The sequence below is a fragment of the Rhagoletis pomonella genome, unplaced genomic scaffold (genome assembly GCF_013731165.1).
Source record: "Rhagoletis pomonella isolate Grant_MI unplaced genomic scaffold, Rhpom_1.0 Rhpom_scaffold_00011, whole genome shotgun sequence".
Classification (NCBI taxonomy): Eukaryota; Metazoa; Arthropoda; class Insecta; order Diptera; family Tephritidae; genus Rhagoletis; species Rhagoletis pomonella.
Window position 1 is genome coordinate 21,749,752 of NW_023458565.1, and position 24,324 is coordinate 21,774,075.

A 24,324-nucleotide genomic window follows, 5' to 3' on the forward strand; every position below is an offset into this window, starting at 1 on the left:
CGGATATTAGCGTACAATATATCGATGTTGATCGACCCCAACTGCCGAGTTTTAGTACTTACTCAACAGGTCTCAGTTCTTATCACCCTAACGTACCACCCTAAGGTCAGTAAAAAAAAAATCATTCAACTTTTGCTAAAGAAGTATTTCGATTATTTTTGTAGAACTATTAAAATGTAGTAGGTGTCAGAGAAAAATGCAAAAAAAAACTTTAGTCTCTCAGGGTCGTACCGCGAACATTTTTATTTGTTTGCTTCAAGTTGGTCCGGTCTAATGGGCATACATATATATACGTACATACAAATGTATATCTGCATTAAAAAAGAAGAAGCACTTACCAATATCCAACTCTTGCGGTTTTTTTTTTGTACTTATTTAGTCTCATGAGCTCACATACATAGCTCTAAATCAATATTTTCCATTTTATACATATAGACACTGCGTCGAATCAATTTCAATAAAAAGTTGCCACGATTAAATACATACATACACACACATTTCAATTTCACATTTTACTACCAATAATTTTATTTTCATTGAATCAGCAAAAAAAAAGGAAATAATTTCACGCTACTAAAGAAATATGGGTTAAAGTAGCATTGCAAAAACTTTAATAAGTAGTAGTAAGCAAAAATCCACATAGTAAAATAGATACATACATACGTACATATGGATATAGTAAGTAGTTAAGTGGTGATAAATGCTTTTATAAGCATAATATTGAACATGTTTTCATTTGTAGAATTACTTGTAAATCGCTGTTTACCAAATCGTAATATTTTTTTTTGTTTTGTTTTTTACAACCCATAGTTTAAAGCTTAAGAAATAAATTTTATGTGTACTTTGTATTTTTATAGTTTTGTCACCGTTCATTTGGCGATTATACCGAACCGATTTCAAGACCAAGAACACTACTGGAAAAGTGTTTTTCTGTATGGTTTTAAAATTGGCTGAAAATTACGGCCAAAATCGCTGTTTAAAAATTTCAGTATTTGTGTTTGGTTTTTTGTTGCAACCTGTTCAATTTGAATTGTTTTCGCATTTTGTTTTGCTTTGTATTTTATATTAAACTTTGTATTAAAGATAAATGTGATGTTGAAGAAATAAATGATAAAAACAATTAAGACAAAAAATCGATAGCAAAGTTGAAGATAAATAAGAATTAGGGTAGCTCAAAGGATAAGAACATTTATTGAAATTTTTAACGAAAGTTATCAAGTTACCGAAATTTATCGAATCATCAAAGTTTATAATTATCGAAATTTATCCATCTCAATAAACATGAATATATTGAGTTACCGCAACGTATCGAATTATTCAATTTGATCAATGTTTACTGAGTTGTCGAAATTTAAGGAAAGTTATCGGGCTATAAATATTTATGGGATTATCGAAATTTGTCACATTTATCGATCTTTCGATATTTACTCGTTTTCTGAAATTTGTCGATTTATTGAATCGATGTTTTTGGAATTTTCAAAATATATCGAGTTATCGAAATTTCAAAGTTATATAAGTTATCGAATTACACTGCTTATCGAATTTTATAGTGTTACCATAGCGTAACAAGTTATCGAAATTTTTCGATAGCTTTCGAAAAATATGGAGCTATCACAATTAACCAAGTTATGGAAATTTATGGAAATATATAAGTTATCGAGTTATCACTGCTTATCGAATTTTATCGTGTTACCATAGCGTAACAAGTTATCGAAGTTTTTCGATAGCTTTCGAAAAATATGGAGCTATCACAATTAACAAAGTTATGGAAATTTATAGAAATATGCAAAGTTTATCGAGTTATCGATTTGTGTCGAGATATGTTTTTTGAGTTATCGAAATTTACCACAGTTACCGAAATTCATCGAAAATTACCGAATTTAGTCGAGTTATCGAATTTTTGTTGAGTTATCGGATTTTAGTGTGTTTGAAATTCATTGAATTATCGTTATGCATCATATTATCAAAATTTATTGACAAACTGCAATCTATTGGAACAATTCCAAGTCTTGCGAAGGTCCTTCAAAGACCTTTAAATATATAAAAAAAAATTTGTCACGTTTTAGTTCCAAAGCAGAAGATTTTCCGGTAAGTAACTTTGTACCTTATAAGTTAAGCGAGCTAGAAAACCTCTCCAAGTGTCTGAAAAAACTAGAAATACGGCCGAATTTCGACAGTAACTAGAACTCCTAATCTACATAAATGTTCATATGTATACATATATATGTATGTACGTTGGGGTGGCTCTTATAAAACACTTTCTCAAACATTGCAATAATTTTGTGATAAAATTAGCTCTGCAGAATTTAGCACAACGTTCGGCAAAAGCAAAGTCGATTAGGAACAATGAATCCACCGTTTTGTACGCTAGAAATTTCATTATAAAAAAAAATCACAAATATAAGAGTCACCCTAATGTGCATACAGGCTTAACTAGTTATAATCGCCAGACGAGTAATATATTTTATATTTAAAATTTCTTGGGATATTTCAACTTTTTCATCACTTGTGTAATTCCAGCCACCATTGTTACTTCAGGCATTCGAAGTTTAGAATCTTCCTGGAAATCACAGCGACGCGATAAATGCAGCCAAGCTCGTTCTGTATTCAATGATAACGGTGTTTGTAGCCAAGTGATGTAGTCAATGGTGAGGCCACCGCTTAAAAGCTAAGAAAAGTAATGAAAATTTAATTATTTTTTAATTATTTATCGCTATTTATTAACTTGCTTCTTTATATTTCTATGGGATATAAAACATAAAGTGTCTTAATAAATGTTTTAAGTGTTGGTGCTTCTACAGAAGTTTCGGTACGTTTCATTGAGACTTTCTTAGCAACCGCATCATCAGTTTGATAAACCTGACAACGCTTGTAGCTGCGAGCTCCAGTCGCCCATAGAAAAGGTTTTTGGTCACCTCGTCCTTTGCTTCAATCGGGTTGTAGGCGCAAATGAACGCCACCTTGTAGAAACTCACTTTGGTCCAGAATGTGGCGAGAAACTCGTCCATTTACATGGCAACTGGAGTAAACGTCGTAAGGCCCCACATATTTCTTGCCTTCCTGGATGGCGGGATGTCAACCTTGGCCTTATCGAGGACACAAACCAGCCACACCACCAGGCAGCTTTCCCATTAAAAGCGCTATTAGTCAACGACGTGGCGTAAACGTAGGTTGACGTACGTAGCAGCATATCAATTTTACTGTTGATAGCAGGGACGTGAACCGGTTTTGAACCGAGCCGGTTTTGAACCGGAAAACCGCTTTTTTGTATTAATTAACTGAACCATTAACCGAACCGAAATTTTCCCCAAATGTTTGATCCGAACCGAAAACCGAACCACTTTCCATAAAGGTTTAAATGTTCGTTTCAACCAATTTTCAATAGATAAATGTACCCACTTTTTTTTCTTTTTGTTAAACATGGTAATACCTACCATGTTTGTTTACCATGTGACAATATCAAATGTAAAGGCAACCCATCTCATTTGACAGACCCCTTAAACTTGCGCGTTATTTTTTGGTTTTTCGAACCGTTAAACCGAACCGAAACCCCTGTTCAAAGACCAAAGAAACCGCTTTGACGAACCAATCCAAAAGTGCAAAAACGGTTCGAACCGCTTGAACCGAACCGACCAAATTTTTCATCCGGTTCTCGTCCCTGGTTGATAGAGAGAGAGAGAAGCAACGTCGCCGCCATGCGGTGGTGAGTTTTCGATAACACGGGAATCCCAAAAGGTAGATCGTGTCTGCGTCAACCTACGTCTACGCTACGTCGTTGACTGTTTGAGCTTAAGGGTTCGTATATACCAGGTACATGCCCTCAAGTCAGAGTTTTTAAACACTTGCGGTAGTCATAGCATAAAAAGTCTCATCTGAGACTTCGGTTTACCTTCATTGGAAGGGTTTTCACTTGGCTGATTCCAAACCCTGCACCCAGCACCCAGCACGTAAACAGAGCCTGGAAAAACCTTGCTAAGTACACTTTTATGTAGCGGCCCGTTTACTCCCAGACATACATCCGCTTGCAACCATACCTCGTGGTGAACAGACTTTGCAGACTTCAATGGAGTCTGAAACCGAGTACGTTGGAGTGGCTCCCTAAAGAACCGTGCCGTGAGCGAACGCGGAAGCAAAAGTAGAATGGGAGTATAGCCGAGCGACGGCCTTATATTTGTGAAGCCTCATTGCTCTTCTTTGATTGTTTCTGAACTTATTTGCAGGTAGAGCTTAGGCCTAGTGGGATCTTTGGCCCCTGCTTTCCTGGCTAGTCTGTCCGCTATAAAATTTCACTCTATTTCGTTATGAGCTGGAATGCATATTAATTATATGGATGATATATGGGCTATCAATGATCGGCATAACAGGGGCACTTAGGACTACACCAACGGCAGCAGTTTACCCCTTGTCACATCTCTCGGCGGCTAATCTATCGGCCATGAATTTAGAGTCCAAACCTGCCATCAGGCTGTACGCTTGGGGGCAGTTTATGTACAGGTGCTACGCACACACTAGTATAGCGTCAAGTTTACTCGGACGGATTGACTACATGATGTCGGATTGGCACTTTGGGATGAACTTCGAAGCCGCTATAGAGGTCGAAGGCTGGCGTAAGTACATGACGAGTGCGGGCTCGGTGAATGTCATACGGACGGGTCGAAAATGGAGACGTAGGACGGCAGTCGTTTGCGTGAAACTGGGCTTCGTCAAATCCTATACGCTGTCGAACTACTGCAGCATTTTTCTGCTGGAGTTATTGGCCCTAAGGAGGGCGGCAAAGCTACCGAGCAGCCACCTAGAAATATGCAGGTGAATCTTTATATCGACACTTAGGCTGCGATAAAGACGCTACTATCGCACAGCCTTTCCCCTAGAAGTGTGGCGGTGTGTAGGGCAGCTCTGGATTTGCCTAATACTGGTACTGATATACATCAGTACTGGGTTCCAGGGTAATAAGGGGGCCGACAGGCTTGCCAAAGAAGGCGGAAGCTCGACCTATCTATGATTCGGAAGGCGCAAAAGGTGTAGACCAAAACGCAAGGTTGCGAGATGTCCAGGATTACGTGCAGAACGTATGACATAAAGCCCACGAAGTTTTCCATTTCCCTCAAGGGGAAGGACGTTGGGCTTCTAGTGGGTGTTCTAACGGGACATTTCCTGCTGGCACTGCCCGCCCTTAAACTAGCTCTGACCAATGATAAGATCTGTAGGAGATGCAGAACGAAATAGGAGGCTGCGAGTATCCTGCCCTTAGTAGATGCGGATTAGTCTCCTGGGAGCAGGCTTGCTGCCTAATCTGGTAGTCGCCGCGTTATCTTGTAACGGTTTTACCTTAATCGTCTCTACGAAACCACGCAGTGACTAGCCAGTTTACCTAAACTAACCTTAGGTCGGGGTATAATTAAATTAAAAGTATCCATTTCCCATTCCCAACCTTGGTAAAAAAAACGAATAATAAGTGAAAAAAATAACCCTTCATCTAGCTTCTTTTTTTGGGGAAAAAGTAATAAACGCTAAAAATAAAAGTTTTAGTGCCTACATTTTAGCTTCATACCTGATCAAATGTATGATTTCCCACGAAAAACATTGTTGACAATATGGAATCTTTAGGTTCATTGATACTCTGTCCCAAATTTGGGCCACCCACTGGAACGCCTGATCCCAGCTGTTCCATTAACCAATCAGCATTGTTCTTAAGATATCTGTAGCTGGTCTATAGCAAAATAATGATTTTATAAGTGAATCATCCTGATATACATTTGTTTATAAAAACTTTACCTTCAACGCTTGCTTTCCAATATTTGTCGTAAGAACATCGCTTACTAATATATCGGCAATATAATCTGCTATGCCCACATCTAACTCTGTAGCATAATTGATTGGTGGACTTTGAGTCAGACGTTCAGTATGCGTAGTATTTAAATCATCGATTTTGACCGTACTCAAAGTGCTTACCCAACTGCGCGCTCCATTATTGTATTCTGAATTTGTTTCAATCAATATTGAATCTCTAGTTTGTTTCAAAAATAAATCGATTTGATCAGTATGTTTGTCATCTTCGTCAATACAGCAGATGGCTTCCGAGATGGAATAACATGTTGAGGCTTTCTCCATTTTATTTTCTGTTGTAGTACAATACGTGAAAGAAGGGGTAGAATAATTTTTTTTTTGTTTTTTAAGTAAAAAATGTGGTACTTGCCCGTTTCAAAAGTTTTCGCTTTCCTTATTAAATCTGTGTAGAGGGCCGCAAAGACCACCTGCATTAGTACGGAATCACCTGATGGAATAGAATTGGCATAGACGAAAAAAACGAGATTGAAAAAAATAAAAAATTACGTTTTCTGTGCAATGTTATTAATTCTTTACAGGGAGTTCTGGCAACTGTCTTTCACCTCACCACAGATTTTCAAGAGACAAAAGTTTTTCGTAAGAAAATCTTCAATTCTGCCAACCATCTTCAAAGCTCTTTTCTGAGAAATCTGTTAGGAGGAGGTCTTAGCGTTATTCTTTTCGGCTTTGAGCAATAACTTTTCTAAAAATCAAATAAAATTAAAAAATTTAAATTTTTTTTTAAACAATAAAAACTAAAAATTAAATTAAAAAAAGAAAAAATATAAGATACTAAAAATTAATATTAAATTATTTTTAAAACAATAAAGTGTTTAGACTTAAATTTAAAAAGGAAATAAAAAAATAGTTTCCTACAATCAAATGAAATAAAAAAAAAATATTTTTCTTTTTAAAACAATAAAATCTAAAATTTTAAGAAAATTTAAATTAAAAAAAGAAAAGAAATTAAATTAAAAAATAAGTTCCCATGAAATTAAAAAAATATTTTCCGTTCTAAAACAATCAAATCTAAAAATTAAGAGAATCTAGTTAAGAAAGAAAAAACTTGAATTGAAAAATTAAAATATAATAAGTTCTTGAAAATTAAATGAAATTAAAACACTTTATTTTTCTTTTTAAAACAATAAAATCCAAAAATTAAAGGAAAATTAAAAATTTTAATTTAAAAATGAAATCAAACAAAAAAATTACTATAATTATTGGAAAATCATCTCAAATTAAAAATATTTTTTTTTATTATAAAACAAGTAAATCTAAAAATGAAAGGAAAATTAAGTTTAAAAAAGGAAACCAATTTCGCTGCCCTAGGATTCGAGTATCGGCTCTCTCTCTAAAGGCACACCAGTCCTTTGCTCACTCGGCCATTGCGACTGTTGGAACATGCTCAAGTGGTTTCTGTCAAAAAGACTTTTCCCCATAAATTACAGAGTTCACAAGATTTATGTATACTGTCGTATTGCTGTATGTCGTAAACTTTAAGCGGCTAAAACTGTATTTAAAGGATTCGCAAGTTGCCATAAAAGTCGTATTATGAAATTTCACACCATCAAAAAATAATTGACAATACGACACCTTGTGAACTACATAATTATTATCGAACTGATTTCTCGACTTTCGACTCGAAGACATAGACGCAGCTGCTGAATCTTTTAATGATGGAACATAGGCTACTCTATTCTGGAAACCTGCGAAGTCAATCATTTTCAGTCCGATATGGCATGTTTCGCCATTGAGGATGCATTTTCCGACTGTCCTCCACACTATAAGCTATACCTGATAAGTCGTATAGCTCATCCCACTGAATGCACTCACTAAATTGAGCTTGAGTTATAGATTTAACTCGCGAAAACTAACTGAGTTAGCTACTTAGCCCCAGTTTACGAAATGAGGGCTAAGGGCGGGTAACTCTGTAAATTTTGGTGTGCTGACTCAGTAACTCCAACTCACTCTAATGAGTCAGCACAGTGAGCTGGCACAAGTGTGCTATCGCACAATTGCTATGTACATCGAAATTATTGATGATGTTAGTAATTGAAATCGATTTAGAAAAGGTTATCCTTAGCTTCTGTTCGTAGCTGGCCGGCAAAATTTTAGAAAGCTGATTTCAACTGGTGAGTTCATTTGCAAAATAATTCCCTACTTAGTTTTGCTTGAGAGTTGTCACATAAGAATCTGTTAAATGGGCTATGCATGTAAGCGGTTACCCAACGCATAGCACTTCACATGTAGAATTCTGTTTGGTTTTGATTTTTACGTAAAAATGGTATAGCAGTGCAAGTATGCATAACTGGGCTATTCGCCTTGCTTCTTTTTAAATTTAGTGGTCGTATATTCAATTGATGGTTAGTCTAGTGATGCCATCTATTATGGTACTTTTTGGAAGATCGTACAGTATGAATGTGTGAGCACAGTTCTAAACAATGCAAGCCGCACCGAGCTATGCAGTGTCAGCACATCAACTGAGTTACCATATCGGCTCTTTAGCATACTGAGCTATACATTGTCAGCACATAAACTGAGTTACTGAGTTACAAATTTTTTCAGAGGTGAGTCTGAGCGTGCGGCACAGTTCTAAGAGTCAGCACAGTAACTCAGCACAGTGCTGAGTTACCCACTACTAATGAGGGCCCTTCAGTGGTCTCTAAGTTCTACTAACGCAACCCTATGTATAATGGAATGGAGTTCATTAAAAATCTACTTTTAAGTATTTACCAAGTGGTCGCGTAGAGACGGGTATGATATCCTGTAGTAAAATTGTTACTTTGTACAAACTTTCTGGTATGCAGTCCCACATCTCGGAAACACATGTTAGAGCCAAAGACATTGCTTGATACATACTAGCACCAGCTTCGACGGCATTAACCAACATATCTACAATGCAATTAAGTACAGGATAAACAAAATGGATAATTGCCTCCAACCAAGGTGGACGTTTTTGATTCCAAACCTGAAAGTCAAACAATTTTTTGTTTATTTAGTTTATTAATGCCTATTTCCGAGGCAGGTTCAATTATGTATATACGTATGTATGTGTGTACAGTGTACATTGTACACATACCTGACGTTTGTCCAAACAATCACTCCAACCGGCGCAACTTTCTTCCAAAATTTTAATGAGACATGATTTAATATCGACAGCTTTCCCGACAGCCACCAACAAGTAGGTTAACGACAAGGCAATTTGATAATTGGACTGACCAATGGGATCTAGGCATGATTATATAAAAATATATTCATATTTCCACATTAGTTAATTGATATTTTCGTATATGCATTTTTACCTGCATGATTTTTGATTTTTTCAGATACATCTAGACATTCACCACGGCATAGAAATGCTTCACACTTTTTTCGCTGACTGTAATCGTCGAGAAATGAGCTATTATCGTTTTTGAAATTTTCCGGTGATGGCAAATGTGAAAAAATATGACGAAGTATTATTCCAGTCACCTGAGCATTGCGCATTAGAAGAACCTTAAAGAAGAAAAAAATTTAGGGTTTTATATTTCATTTCACATATCGCTATCATAGAACGAAAAATTCTAAAGTCCACTTTTTGTAAAAAGTTACGTTTTGGTACAAGATAAAGTAGGCAAATAGCGAACTACCTGTTATATTTCTTACAGTTTCTATTCAGTGATACGCAAATTTGCTAAGTAGAAAACACGAAATATTATATTGAAATTTTTCCAAAATTAGTGCATCAGAAAACGAGTTTGAAAGGTTTTATCAGGGATGGAAAATCAAATTTTCAAATTGCACTTAATGTGAGGAAAAAATTGTACCCAACAGCAGACAAATTTGCCTAAAAATTTGTCGAATCTGTTCAACAGTACGAAAATACGAGGAAAATCTGTCATGCCTGATTTTGAGATTACTTTCTCCAATACCTTGAGATCTGTTCAAACGGCTGGAACTTTTCGACAAAAAAAATTTATCTGGCTAAGTTGAAAATGTACCGAAAATAGTATATATGTACCAAATGTACTTTCAAATTAGAAAAGGGCTGAAAAAGTACAATTGTACCTATTTTTCCATCACTGGCTATAAAAAAAATAAATATCTCTATTAAGCTTTAACAGAACATAATCTAAAATTGAAGTGATATTTCTTCTACTATGTATAGGCTTGTGGTGTTAAAAGGGTTAATTGAATTATATATTTATTTAAATTCACCTTTAGTAAGTAAGCCCAATCAGCTTCGGGAAATGCCAAAAGTACTTTCAATTCCAAAGAAATTGCAATGCGTGCGCTAAGATCTCCAAATTCGGTGACCCACTGAAAAGTTTTATCGGTCGAAAAAAGCTGTGGCGAAGCAAATAATATCCAGGCGCATGGTAATCCTTGTCTCGATGAAAACATTTCCATATTTTCAATATTTTTGCGACAAAGCTGAAAAGATGAAAATATGTACTAGTAATACGATACATCGATTTTTAATCAAAAAATGGCATACCTACGGAGGCGAGAATGTGAATAGAGAAAACACATTTTAGCAAGTTTTGGCTACTTTTATTTTTTTTTAATTTTTTTGATTTTTTATGAAAATATAGCTTACTATTAAAAAAAATATTTAAGCCGAAGTTTCAAACTTTGTAGAACATTCATAAAAATAAATTTTAACAAATGTTGATAAAAATTTTGAGCTTTTTAATCAGATTATTTAGATTTTTTTTGAGTATGCCGTTTTGTAGGCCAGTTCGAACTAGCTTTTTTGATAATTTTTTATCGCGCATTTTCTTTCATACAAAGTATGTTTGAAAATGTTTATGTATAAGAAAATTAGCAAAATCTTCCACAAACAAAATAAAAATACCAAAAATCAACGACAGTTACTTGCCACTTAAAATTAGCACCTTCTGATACTGAAATTCAGTTGGAATAATTCCAAGAAGTAAAATTAAAAAGCTCAATATTTTGATGAAATTTTGTTAGTTTTTGTACAAAATTTAAAACTTTGCCTTACATGGTTTTTGTTAGATAACGGGATACACTTTCATAAAAAAAAATAAATAATCGAAAGGGAAATAGCCAAAGAATGCTAAAATGTCTCTTTCATACATATTTATATTTTCGCTACTGAATATATACATATGTGATATATACATATGTATATGCGGTTTCAGAAAATCATGAAACATTTTGTAGAAGGATTAATATTAATCCTATCAATAAAACTGTACAGCACTCGGCTGGGTATTGGATCAAACCAACTTTTTTTAAGAGATTGAGTCATTAGTAAAAAAAAGTAAGTCCTCCGTTTTTCGAAGTTATCCTCCGAAATCGAGATATGGGCCTTCGAAATTCAAAATTGGACCTTTGGTAAAAAAATACCATTTTTGTATAAAAAAAAATATTTTAAACAAACAAATTACTAACCGATTTTTTAAAAATTGGGCGTGATACCTCCTATATAAGTCGGACGAATTTTCGTTCATGTGCGATATTAGCCTTTACATAATTTAACATAACTTAAACCAGTATAATTTCCAGGTAAGTAAGAAAGGTCTCCACCGCGTATGGTTTATCAATTAGTTTTTCTTTTGGTACGTTTATGAAGTGCATTTAAAAATATTGATATTCTCTCTTTTCCGTAAATCTGCATTCGAGCCAATATTCCTTCTAGGTCTGAGAGATACATATGTATGTGCATTAGGATGCCTTCCGAAAAAAATGAGCGGCTTCACCGAGCGCATGATAAAACTTGGTATTTTTTATGACTTCCATTAAAATATTGTGTCTCAATTCTCTACTAGCTGTGAGCTTTAACACGTTGAAAACGCTTTAAAAAAATCTAATTCTGCGTCATAAAGCTTTTATATGGGACCTTATTTTACATTAAATATCCATTTTTAATGAAATTTTCGGCAGTGATGAAAATATAAATTGGGTCGCGACATTTTAACAAATTTTGGCTGCTTGTTTTTTCATTAAGTCCGAATTGGAAATTAGGAAAATTCAACATTTTTGAGCTTTTCAAGTAAATTTCTCAGGAAAATTTTTAGTATACAGCTTTGTAGGGCTTTCAATTTTAGTATAAAAAAGTGTAAGTTTAAAGTACCTGGGGTAACCGTGGATGTTTGGGATTTTTTGTTGTTTTTTTGTATAGAAAAAAAGCATAAAGTGTGAATAAAAAAATCTTAAAAATCAATGGAAATTATTAGGCTGTAAATGCTAAATAACGAGCTATACATTAATAAAAAAATAATAAGCATTAAATAAAGAAAAGAAGAATAGCCAAACTTGTTAAAATGTCGCGTCGCGATTTACTTTTTGGCCACCGTAGCTGAAATTTTCGCTACTTGAGTGGATGAACCTCTCAAAAGAATTTGAAAAAGTGGCGAGAACACCCTATGATTGACACCTTCCTTTGAATGCAGCGCGACGCAATCTATTGCACATACTTACTTACATACAGTGCCACACAAAATATTTGCATTCAACAAACCTTTGATAGCACTCCTAACGGTGCACCACGTAAAAGAAGGCAGTAGAACAACTCGCGGCATTTGGCGTGTACGTCGCGAATAATAGCACTTTGATTAGGAAGCTGAAGACCTAAACAGAAAATAAATCAAATTTCTTTATTCTAAGTAATCGTTATAGTACATATTTAAGTATACTACTTACATACCTATATAGGCTTCCCCACTTTCACAGACATAGGGTAACAATTCCGCTACACAAAACAGCATATTCGAGATATCGGCCAAATGTAGTTGAGCTCTTTCAACACTGGTCAAAATTAGAGAATATCGAGACGTTAGCACACCTAAAGTTTCATTTAAAATGCCGGCGAAAATGCGTTGCGCCATTTTTGGCGGCACCGAGTTCCACAGATCATCTTTGATGCCTTGTATGTAATGCCACCACATTTGTACGGTATAGGAACCGCGCTCCGATTCGAAAAATGGCTGACTATTTTCCCAATGTAAACAATCGGCATCTTGTACGATATAAAGCAGTAATAATCTACAGTGTAGATCTAGTAGTCTTTCCGCCAGCGCCTCTGCCATCTGGAAATATTGCTTATAGGATAACCTTAAAGCGCCGCCCTTTTCATTGCCCTTTGGGCGATATATTTTTACATTAGCTGCTTGTAAATAAATATTTAGACAATTCTTTATAAGTGCCGCTGCTCCAATTGTTGCTGTCAACACCGAGAGATCGGCATGATCCAAGGACTCTTGCGAAAGTATGTGCAAATGTTCAAGGAGCATATCCGCCGAACGCGTTACGAGATTTACAAATTTCTCCGGATCTGAGGTTTTTACAACAACAGCTGACTATACATATGTACATAGAATACAGTTTAGATGATTATTGAAAAATTCGAATTTGCATGTATAAATAAATATTTACAGGTTCAGGCGCCAATAAGTCCATTTCGGCATGCAATAGCCCAGAATGCTTTTGATAAGAGGCATAATATTCATCTTCCCACCTAAAATTGAGATATGTAATACTATATATACAATAAATAGCAATATTTATAGTGTAAATCCATACATTTTTGAATTGAATTTTAATGGCTTATAAAATTTTCAAACAACTTACCACAAAACAATTTTGATGGCAGCAAAAGAGGCATAACGTGGAAAGTCCAACTTCCCACCGACCACTCCAGGACAAATTCGTTCTTGTAGTACGCGTTGATGAGTCTTCATAAAACAAAAATATATTTTATAGAAAAAACTTTCGCTAAATAGTTAAAATAGTGTTTACAGGTTCAGATTTTAAAAGCAGACACATAACCACACATGCGTATTTAACACGGTTGCTTACGTAAATATTTGCTTTCAGTTTGCTACCTGATAAAATTGTAAATCGCGTTGTAGCAACACTGGAACCCTGTCCATTAAATTTCCTTCCTCCATAACCTCCATTGCTGGGCTTCTTTTATAATTTTATATTTAAGCAATCGAAAATTGAAAAATATTAAAACAATTACCACAGACTTCTAAACAGTTTGGAGGAATTTTATAGATCAAATATTTAGTCATTACCATGACAACCTAATAAGCTATCTTATTATGACCGAAGGCAGAACTCGTAAATTATGTTATGTTATTGATTTATTTTGGAACGAATTTCCGTCATCTCTTGTCAAGCTTGGTTTGCAGACAAACCGGTTTCGGTGTTGTGCCATCTTCAGTGTCATTTCTCGTTCTATGTTATGTTATGTTTGACATTATCGGTAAAACTAAAGTGAAAAATACTGTAGGCAGATGTTGTGGTGATTTCGTTTCTTCCGAAAAAATCTTGCCCTTCCCCGGTCGAAATGTGTTTGATGTTACACTTAACCCATCGATTGCTTCCTTATTGGCAGTTACCTCTTCCTGGTAGAGGTAGAGGAAGGCACCAACCCTTCCGTCAATACTGTCATGTAACGCATGAATAAAATCAATTTTTATATGGAAGAAAATGCGCAACTCCATCGAAATATTATTATGAAACCTACTGGTTCACCTATTCATTCGCTTTTTCCCATTGCCTCTTTTCAGGTGAATTTCGACTGCTAATTGCTAATTGAGGTGTTGTTAAAACTACTCTACACTCTCTTACAATAGTAAATCGTTCTTTATAATATAATTTTTCAAGGTTCAAGAAAATCTGTTAGCAGTATAAGTACGGTGACCATATTTGTGAAAGCCAAATGCGGGACAAAAAAAAATTTACAAATTTTTTCCACAACAGCTTACAGATCTCAAATTCTTCTTCAATGATCCTAGATGTATTAGACCTGAAAAAGTATCCTTTTAGTAACATCACAAATTTGTAGGATAATTTTCTGAAGATTTTCCCCGTAAAATTTGTTAAAAAAAATAGTTAAATTTTAGTATAAGAAAGTGCAATTTTTAGTCGCTAAGGCTTACCACTAATTTTTGGCATTTTTTATTTACTTTTTTTTGACGGTGTTACTCAATTTTTTCATACAAAGGATGTATGTTCGACCATTTTTTGAAAGTGAAGCAAGTGAGCAGCACTTTCCACTTGCACTTTATTATATTCAATTTCAATAAGTTACTAAACTGCAAACCAAATTTTTTCTTAAGATTCTAATTAAAAAGTTTGATATTTTGGTAACATTGCAGAATTAATTTTTATAGTTTTTTGCACAAAGTTGGAAATTCGGTGTTATACGGTTTTTGTTAGGAAGAGAGCTTTAATTTCATAAAATAAATAATAAACAATAAATAAAGGAAGGAAAAATAGTCAAAACTTAGTAAAATGTCGAGTCCTAATTTCTACTTTGGTCACTGTATGTATTCCTCGATTCGAATCATAGGCAATCAGATTAGAAAATAATAACTGTTTATGGAGAAAATTACGATCGTATACCAAAATCACTTAAAACTCGTTCATAGGCATGCCATTTTAATGGGTTGTTAAGGCGTCGAAACACCGAATACGGGACAAATACAGGACATTTAAAGAAATACAGGACATTTGGCGTCCCGTATGAAATAAAAAAAATTACCAGGACAATGGGTCACAAAAGAGGACTGCTCCGTATAATACAGGACGGATGGTCACCGTAAGTATAAGTTGAAGAGTCAAGGCGGAGCTCTTAAACAACTTCTTGAACAACAATTCAGTTCAGAATCACAATACATTTATTGGCATTTTTTAATATATAAAACAAACATCGATCATTTACTTATTCCACATTAAATTCCACTCCTTGAGCACGTGCCAGCTTGCCGGAATGATTCACTGTGATTGTAGCACGCTTACAATATTGCTTCCAGGCATCGGAACCAGATTCTCTACCACCGCCTGTGTGTTTCTCACCACCAAATGCACCGCCAATCTCTGCGCCATTTGTTGTAGTATTTATATTCACAATGCCACAATCGGATCCTTGTGGACCGATCCATTTAAATGCATTCGAAATATTTTCTGTAAATATCGCTGACGAAAGACCCTGATCGACTTCGTTATTCCATTCAATGGCCTCTTCAATGGATTTCGCCTTCAGAATGTATACAATGGGAGCGAATGTTTCGCGATGCACTACAGGCGAATTGTGTGGCAAATCAGTGATGATTGTTGGTTCGGCATAGAAACCTGCCCTTTGTATTACATTGCCGCCAAAAGCAACTCTGCCGCCTAATTTAATCGCCTCTGTGATAGCGGCTTTATAGTGTTCTATATTTTGTTGTGTATGTACAGGGCCAATCAACGTATTGGGATCTAATTGATGACCGACTTTTGGTAGAACCTGTAACGAGTGAAATATATTAAATATCTATTATATTGGATGATGTCTAAGAATTGTGTGGCTAAAACCATTCCATTCGGTATACTTACTTGCTTGTACTTGGCGACCAATTCCTGAACTAAACGATCGTACAACTTTTCGTGAACAATTATGCGACGTGTGGTGGTGCAACGCTGTCCAGAAGTACCAATACAGCCGAAGAGTGCAGCTTCTAATACCATATTGAAATTAGCATCCTGATCTACGAGCAAGGCATTGTTGCCGCCCAGCTCCAGTATGACTTTGCCGAAACGTTTTTGTACTTCCACACCAACATTGCGACCAGTTTCACAACTACCAGTAAATGATACAAGCTTAACTCGATTATCGGATACAAGCGTCTGACCAACATTGACGCCACCCTGACAGAGTACCGCAATCGGTGGTAGGTTATTACGTTGCAACACTTCGGAAAGGATTTTCATGGTAGCCACCGAGACCAGCGAAGTTGTGGGTGCTCCTTTCCAGAGAACGCTGTTACCAGTGGTCTGAATGAATAAAAAAGTATACATTTTAATTATTTTATATCAAAAAATTTATATATTTTATCTTATTAAATAAGATTCTCTCAGAAATAAGACAAAAATTAAATGGTTTCAAGACCGAAACTAGTAGTTAATTTAAGCTGAGCATTCAAATTAAATTATGCTGCTATATTAAATGTTTCCCCACTTACCAACGCAATTGCAGCATTCCAACCGAATACGGCATTCGGGAAATTATATGCTGATATTATTCCCACTAAACCCAAAGGGCGCCATGCTTCCAATATTGTGTGATCAGGTCGTTCGGAATTAATCACTTGTCCCGCATAAATGCGTGACAGCCCCGCAGCGTAATCACAAATATCAATAAATTCTTGCACTTCTCCTTGTCCTTCGCTGAGAATTTTTCCAACTTCTAAGCTGACCAGCTTACCAAGTGGCTCTTTATATTTACGCATTTCATCGCCAATTTGTCGAATAATATCACCACGCACGGGTGCTGGTACTTGGCACCATTGCCGATAAGCTTTTACGCCAATTTCTATCGCTTCATCCATTTCTTCAACGCTGCCCGTACGTATATTGGCAATTTTCCGCCCTGTGCCAGGATCTATGGATGTAATTAGCTCTCCAGAGCCCTTCCAGGCTCCATTATAAACACCGAAATTTTCTTGTTCGATGCCAATATCTCTTAGAAATGAATACTCTGGCGAATCGATGAGATACTCGTCCTTTGATTTCGCTGTCGAACTTTTGTGGAAGAAACATGACTGTACAAGTAATTTGGGTTGGTTTGGCTTGATAAGCAAGCATCGGTTTAAATGTCTTAAAACTGACATGCTGAAAATAGAAAAAAAAACAAGTCTATTTTACTAAAGTTTTACTATATAAATTTAATTTTTAAGTATACATATGTACTGAGTTTAGGTTAGTGCTGGCACGAGCCTACGGGGGGAACTAGGAGGAAGTTCCTCCCCAAAAGATTTCGTAATAAGCGAACATAAAGTTGAAACCATTTCTTTGATTTCTTATAGGCCATTTCCGGCGAAATTTTGAATAAAGTGTAATGCCGAATTTCCACTAGGCATAAAATGACGAAATTTTTAGTGACTGTTGGGCATTTAAAATATAACTGTCTTTACGTTCATAAAAATAGTCATTAAGTTTGTTTGCACGTGGCATAGATTTTTTTGTCATGCCAATGCCTAGTGGCATTAAAAATGTAATCGTTTCCACCGCCTGTATGGTAGGGTGATCTGAAAGTTCCAACCAACATCAAAAAATAAAAAAAAAATTAAAATTTTTTAAGGTTGAGATATGCAGTCCACCCCCAAATAAGGAGCAAAAATACCACCTCTACCTTGATGGGGTTGACACTGACTGCAAGTTGATAAAAAAAAATTATTACTATATTGTTAGCATATGCTACTTATATAAGACTTTGCCACCAGTACAATCTCCTGCATGGTGCCTTAAGTAATACATCTAGTTATGGACCCGTCCCTTTATTCTTGCGAAAGAGACCTTGGGATATTAAACCTCGTATTCTTGATGCACATTATTGAAAGTTTCTTTATTTAAATTTATAAATCCATTATTTAAATGTATGAATCCCACTGCCTATCTAAAAGTCTTTATAGAATAAGGCTTATGGGCCTCAAATCGTTTGGTTTTACTTGAAAATCTTATTCAACTCGCCGGGAATAGGACCAAGCTTAGAGAGACTGTAAAATGAGTCATTCTTGATCACTACCAGGTATGCCGTTTGGATCTAAATAGATCCAATTGGATACATTTTTAGACGAATTTTTGCGAGATACTTATTTTTTCAGATCAGTATAACTTTACTTTTTTAAATAGGCCAAAATTTTATATTTTCTCTAAAGTTTTTTTCATTCAAAACTCGATTTTTATCAAAGATGGTAGAAAGGTATTGAAAATCGCTACTTAAGCGTGAAATTAAAACATTTTATTTTTTGTGAACGAAGCAATGAACATATGAAGAGATCTCACCAAAATAGGTATAAGCGCAATTGTTTTTATTAACTAAAAAGAATGCTTTAAGCAAGATCTTAATATATATATATAAAGTAAATATATACTCTTTCTGTAGTAATCTCTTTCATAACACATATTTTTATTTGTTAATTTAAAACGAAAGCAGATCTCAATGTAGATTAAAATACTCTGTTAAAAAAAAATAAAAATTTGATTTATTTAAGGAAATTTGTATGAATTTTACTGAAAAAAACTTTAAATAGACTAAAAAAAATTTTGTTTATTTGCGGATATTAAGAAAGTTTCCTCTTTTAATGTGTGGAAATTTGCATACCGTGTAATAAAACTAAACATTGCCTATTTACTTTTACATACTACATTTGTCGCGAAGAGCAAAATTACACATTAAAAGTTTAAAATAGAGTAAATGTGAGCCCCTAATGTTTATTATTAGTAGGAAATGTACTTTTAGTTTGAAAATTTTTGCAATTTTAAACATTTTATATATGTATTTATGTATATATTTTAAAGATCTCCTGAACATCTTATACGTATATTTATGCGATTCTTGTTGAAAAATTGATGCTTTTCAGTAGTAGTTTTACATGCTCTTTTTAGAGTGTACAGGTACAAATGTAGCATATTCATTACTATTTATTATACTTACTTTGCAAAATAATTATACACAAAAAATTTAATTTATAAATTGAAATTAAGTCCTTAGGATGGGTTAAGTTATGCCTTTTTCTTGAAAATTTTTGGTTTTCTTACAAATTATGAGATGTATAGGAAAAAAAAAGAAAACTGGATACATTTGGAAACATTTTTGGCTTGGTCAGTGAAACATTTTCTTGAGAGGGCGCGGCGACACTGATCACTACCACGCGAGCTCTCACACCAAACTTAAAGAACTGTCTATTTGATTAGCGAAAACATCGAATTAATAGGAAGTAATACCTGATGAGTAACGAGCCGGTAAACAAATGGATTATGTAGATAAAAAAAAAGTCTCTCTAACACACATAATAAAAAAAAGCAAGGGAGCCATTGTAAAAATATACAGAGTAGCCCTAGAATACTTGGACATATCGACACCTCCAAATCCTGCCATGCTAAAAGTTGGTTTTCACTATGTCATATTTTGACAACAAACTTTGTCGACATATTGCCCCCTTTTCCCATAACTTCACCGTTTATATTATTGGCCAAAAACGTACAGATTACCAATTTTGCGGCACATGTACACAACTGAAGACCTATTCTGGTCTAAATAAATCGAATCGAATTTGACATAGTGAAAACCAGCCTTAATTCATTAGAGTTTTAGGTAGACTTAGGATAGTATGGTTTGGGGGCGTCGATATATGTATAGGTACATAGCCTTGTGATCAGCTGATTAGATTGAGTGACATTTTGACCAGTTTTGGCTATTTTTCTTCTTTCTGCTTAATGTTTATATATTTTTTTTTACAAAAGTTTAGCAGATTACATAACCAGCATCAAATAAATCCACATTTCAAACTTCTTACAAAATTTATAAAAACTAAGCAAACTAACAATTACAACCAAAAATCTTAAACTTTTTATTGAAAATTTTTAGAAAAATTTTTGATTTTTATGAACTTTTTTGGCTGACGGTGTTGAGTATTTTCTCCCATATAAAGTATGCTCGACAATTACTTAGGCAATTATGCCTAGCGCCTTGAAAGTTGCACTTTAACCTACTAAAATTTAATGGGATATAAAACTGGATATCTAAAATTTTTCTATACATAAAGTCTGAATAAAAAGTTTAAAATTTTTGGGTGCAATTGTTAAGGTTTAACAGTAACAGTAAAAAAAAAAAACAAAAAATAAACGAAACTGGTCAAAATGTCATTTAACTTAACCAGCTGACCACAAGTGTATGTTCATGCATACATATGTACATACAAAGTAAGCAAGTGAACACTTTTTTTTATCATCTCAGAATACGTAGCGTGATAATCTTGCTATTGTGAGTTAATTTATGAAGCAGATACTTTATTGCTAGTATATTATACTTTTTTGGGATTGAGTATATGAGAGTTCGTTGAAAACCCTAAGAATAATCACTTGCAACTATAAACTACATAAATATTTTCACAAAACTATTAGCTGTAGAAAATCTGAAATATTTGTAATATTTCATATTGTGGACTAATTCTACATAAGTTGAACAAAATCGCTTTTATACATATTATTTAGCCATATGCGCCGGTTGTTTACATCTCCTTAGATACAAGTGTTATTTATGAACCCAAATATGGGTATTTCCATGATGTGGGACGTGACATTCCTACGACTTTAGAGTTAATTAAATCATACGAAAACGGAAGTCACTTATTAAAAAAATTGCCGTTCTATAGCTTTTATACTGTCCTTTGGTTGACAAAAAAAATTTGTTGCGCTTGAAGAAACACTTGCGCAAGGAAAATCAATGAAAAGGCGGTCATAACGGGCGTGACAAAAACAATAGTGGTTTCAGAGTACATACATGTAAAAATAAGCAAAACTCTGCGAATCCGGTGAGAATTTGCTTTCTTAAACATAAAGTCTAATTACGAACCATTACAACCAATTCATATTTAATCAAAAGAAATTCGGTGTTTTTTTACATGGAAACACCCAAGCGTAAATACATATTCTGCCTTTTCCTGAGTTTCGCCCGTAAAAAAAATTCATCTGAAAATTTTTCATCCGCCATAGTAAATACATGGAAACAAAAAGTGAAACGTTAAACCGGTTCGAGGAAAATGAAACTCGTGATAAGGCTGAAAATAATAAAATTTTTGGAGGTACATACATATTTTCAAATCGGTCTAACCCTCGTAAATCTTAATATTTTCCCAAAATATTTTTGCGGAAGTCTTAGAATAGAAAACTTTGTGTGATTCCGGTGAAAAAATCCCAACTGTTTTTGCTGAGGCTCCCCAATGTACATACTTATGTAGATTAAAGATACCGTTTTTAAATCGACTAAATCGAGGATCGATTAATCGAGCCCCTGCGATTCGATTTTTTTTGTTTTTGTTTTTTAGTTCCGGTTCGATCCGTTAATCGATGCATATTGAACTACGGTTTGCCCCAGAAAATCTATAAAATTTTAAAGAAATTTGAATTTAGAGCTTGTACAAAAAAAAATTACTTGAGCGAGAAAAGACAACAGAATTCAATGACCTACATACCTATGTTTCCCTAATTCTCCTCAGGGAAGCCTCTTAAAAATAACTCTAATAAAATTATGGCGAATACTACAACAAAATTGGAATTCCAACCTTTTTGCAAATTTTCATAAAAAAGTTCACGCCTTAATTACTCATTTTAGAAAAAATTTTAGTATGTGTGCGGTTTTTTAGAAAATTTTTTCTAAAAATGGTAATTAAAATTAAATAAAAAACGTTATTTGAGAAAATATATGAATCGATCTTCACAATTCCTTCCTGCATCGTTTTATTTTATTTCGATTCGAAAATCAATTTTTTTTATTTCGATCTGGCAACTCTAATGTAGATATGCCGCTCTCTACACACTAGTGTCTAATAATAGGACTGTCTCAAGATAAGCGCAAAATTCAACAATTTTAGAATAGTACCAGTAGTGCGCACTACCACTCGATGGTACCGAGGTTCGAGCCACAGTCCAAGCAACAACTGGAAAAAAATTCGGCCCAGGCATCCAAGTGGTAGAGTGTACTACTGCAATGCAATGAAAAGATTTCTCACACAAATTCATCTGCAGTTAAAACTATAGAACCCTCAATTTATGTGAAAACATCGAGATGCACACCACAAATTGGGTTTTATTCTCCCTGCACTTTTAGCACTTTCAGCTAGTTTTATAAAATTTGCATGCAAGTTCAAGTGTACTTACATTGATAAAAAAAAAAGATTTTCACAACAAAAAGAAATTAGTTCTAAGGTGATTACCGGAAGCTTAATATTAGAGTAACAAACTAAACGCTGACCGTTTATATTCGCATTTCTTTCAAAACTAAATTCAGTGTAGAATTTTAATTTGAGTCGAATTTACTCAATGGACCTCTTCTTTGATAAGCCACTATTCTCAGCTGCAGTTATCAATGCGATGATAAGAAATAGCTTCAATAAACAAGTTGTGTGGGCATACGTTATACATATACTCGTATGTATATGTATGTACATGTATGTACATATATAAATATGTACTTGTATGTAAACACTTGTATTTAGTTTATTCTACCCAGTAGTAAACTGTCTTTCACAAAACTAATGAAGGCCCAATCCGCCGGTGATGGATCTGAATTTAACAGTTGAACGATCTTTCCATGATAAAAACATTCCAAGGTAAATTAATTCTCTCAATTCGTCGGCCATGATTTTGTTTTTTATGCCGTTTTCAAGCATTTTAAAATCATATAAAGAAATGAAATTGTATTTTCATACGCTTAACTACATATGTGCATACATACATATCTCACACCGTCTTCGAAAGAGGCACAACTCAAAATTTGGCATTTTTGATATTATGCGCTAAAAATGTACACAGAGCTTTCATTTAAAGTGTGTTTGCATTGTTCAACTTTGCGTTCAACATTTGCGTTCAACTCAGCGCAGGGTTGCACGAAAAAAAAGTTGAATGGCTAAAAATATCAAAATATGAAAAAATATCAAAATATTCGCCATAAAAAGGTGTTTGCATTGTTCAACTTTGCATTCAACTTTTGGTTGAATGGCCTTGCAACTAATCGCTTTCAACAAAGTTGGTCGCCAGCCAACATTTAGCCATTCAACTTTTTTTTCGTGCAACCCTGCTTTGAGTTGAACGCAATTGTTGAACGCAAAGTTGAATAATGCAAACACTGCTTAAGCTCGTCGGCGATTTCAAGCATCCGTTGTTGGTTACCCCAGCAACCGAGGCAATCGGAGATCGTCGTGTCACACGTACTTGTTGTCGGCTCGTGTTGATGGAAAATCAAAAGTTTTGGATTTTCCATCAACGCGACTGCTTGACAAGCGGTCTGTTTGATAGTGGCGCAAAGCGTTGACAAGCATTAGTGTGTTAGTTTGTTGTGATATGTAAAATGAGCAAGTTCGCGGAAGATAAAGATTTTACGTTGCGGTTTATTGAAACTTATGCGTCCTTACCCGCTTTGTGGAATACTAAGTGCGAAGCATATTCCAACCGCGATGAAAAGTGTAAGCAATACGACATTCTGCTGGAAATATATAAGGAAAGATACCCCAATGCAGTGGCAAGTAGCAAAAAATCGTCATCCGATGAAGACATGTTTACGTCCGCCCACTACGAAATTTTATTGCAAATGGTGTTGACGCTTTATGCTTGAGTGTCGCCGGGCAAGCTTCAAGCACCCGACATTCAACCCGACACTCACACATGTACTCGTTGCTGGGGTAACCAACAACGGATGCTTGAAATCGCCGACGAGCTTTAAGCGAAGCGCACATTGGCGCGATTGTGTCGTTGCGAATACGTTGCGAATTCGGCTGTTAACTTCGAATCCGCAAACGTGCGCACACTTCAGCGATTTTTTCGCGTCGATTTCCGATGTACAATTCACTAAATTTTCCCTCTATTTCGTGTATTTTCGCACTCGGCGTGCCCAAATCGTACAAAATACTATTATTACGAACGTTTTTATTAGTTTTTGTACATTACACGTTTATTTTTCTTTGCCTTTATTGCTGTGACACCTTTCTTCTTCTTCTTTGA

The 24,324-nt window shown here is 34.8% G+C and overlaps 2 protein-coding genes across 4 annotated transcripts; both read right to left on the reverse strand.

Annotated features, from left to right (window-relative positions):
* Positions 1-1,542: 1,542 nt before the first annotated feature.
* LOC118746827 lies at positions 1,543-13,733 on the reverse strand. Its single transcript, XM_036480765.1, has 13 exons — positions 13,659-13,733; positions 13,405-13,508; positions 13,210-13,291; positions 12,482-13,133; positions 12,296-12,405; positions 10,024-10,239; positions 9,129-9,321; positions 8,906-9,054; positions 8,560-8,794; positions 6,197-6,274; positions 5,776-6,119; positions 5,552-5,710; positions 1,543-2,668 (listed from the first exon to the last, which is right to left on the reverse strand). Exons 1-13 carry the CDS (start codon positions 13,731-13,733, stop codon positions 2,471-2,473), a joined length of 2,595 nt encoding a protein of 864 aa, XP_036336658.1. The 3' UTR covers positions 1,543-2,470.
* Positions 13,491-22,612, reverse strand: LOC118746819 (putative aldehyde dehydrogenase family 7 member A1 homolog). Of its 3 annotated transcripts, XM_036480754.1 has the most exons (5): positions 22,486-22,612; positions 16,788-17,436; positions 16,162-16,599; positions 15,509-16,072; positions 13,491-13,508 (listed from the first exon to the last, which is right to left on the reverse strand). In XM_036480754.1, exons 2-4 carry the CDS (start codon positions 17,433-17,435, stop codon positions 15,509-15,511), a joined length of 1,650 nt encoding a protein of 549 aa, XP_036336647.1. In that variant the 5' UTR covers position 17,436; positions 22,486-22,612; the 3' UTR covers positions 13,491-13,508. The 3 variants fall into 3 exon arrangements, with proteins under 3 accessions (XP_036336647.1, XP_036336646.1, XP_036336648.1); XM_036480753.1 differs by lacking the exon at positions 13,491-13,508 and having other exon boundaries at positions 15,442-16,072; XM_036480755.1 differs by lacking the exon at positions 13,491-13,508 and having other exon boundaries at positions 15,442-16,072; positions 22,542-22,609.
* Positions 22,613-24,324: the final 1,712 nt, after the last annotated feature.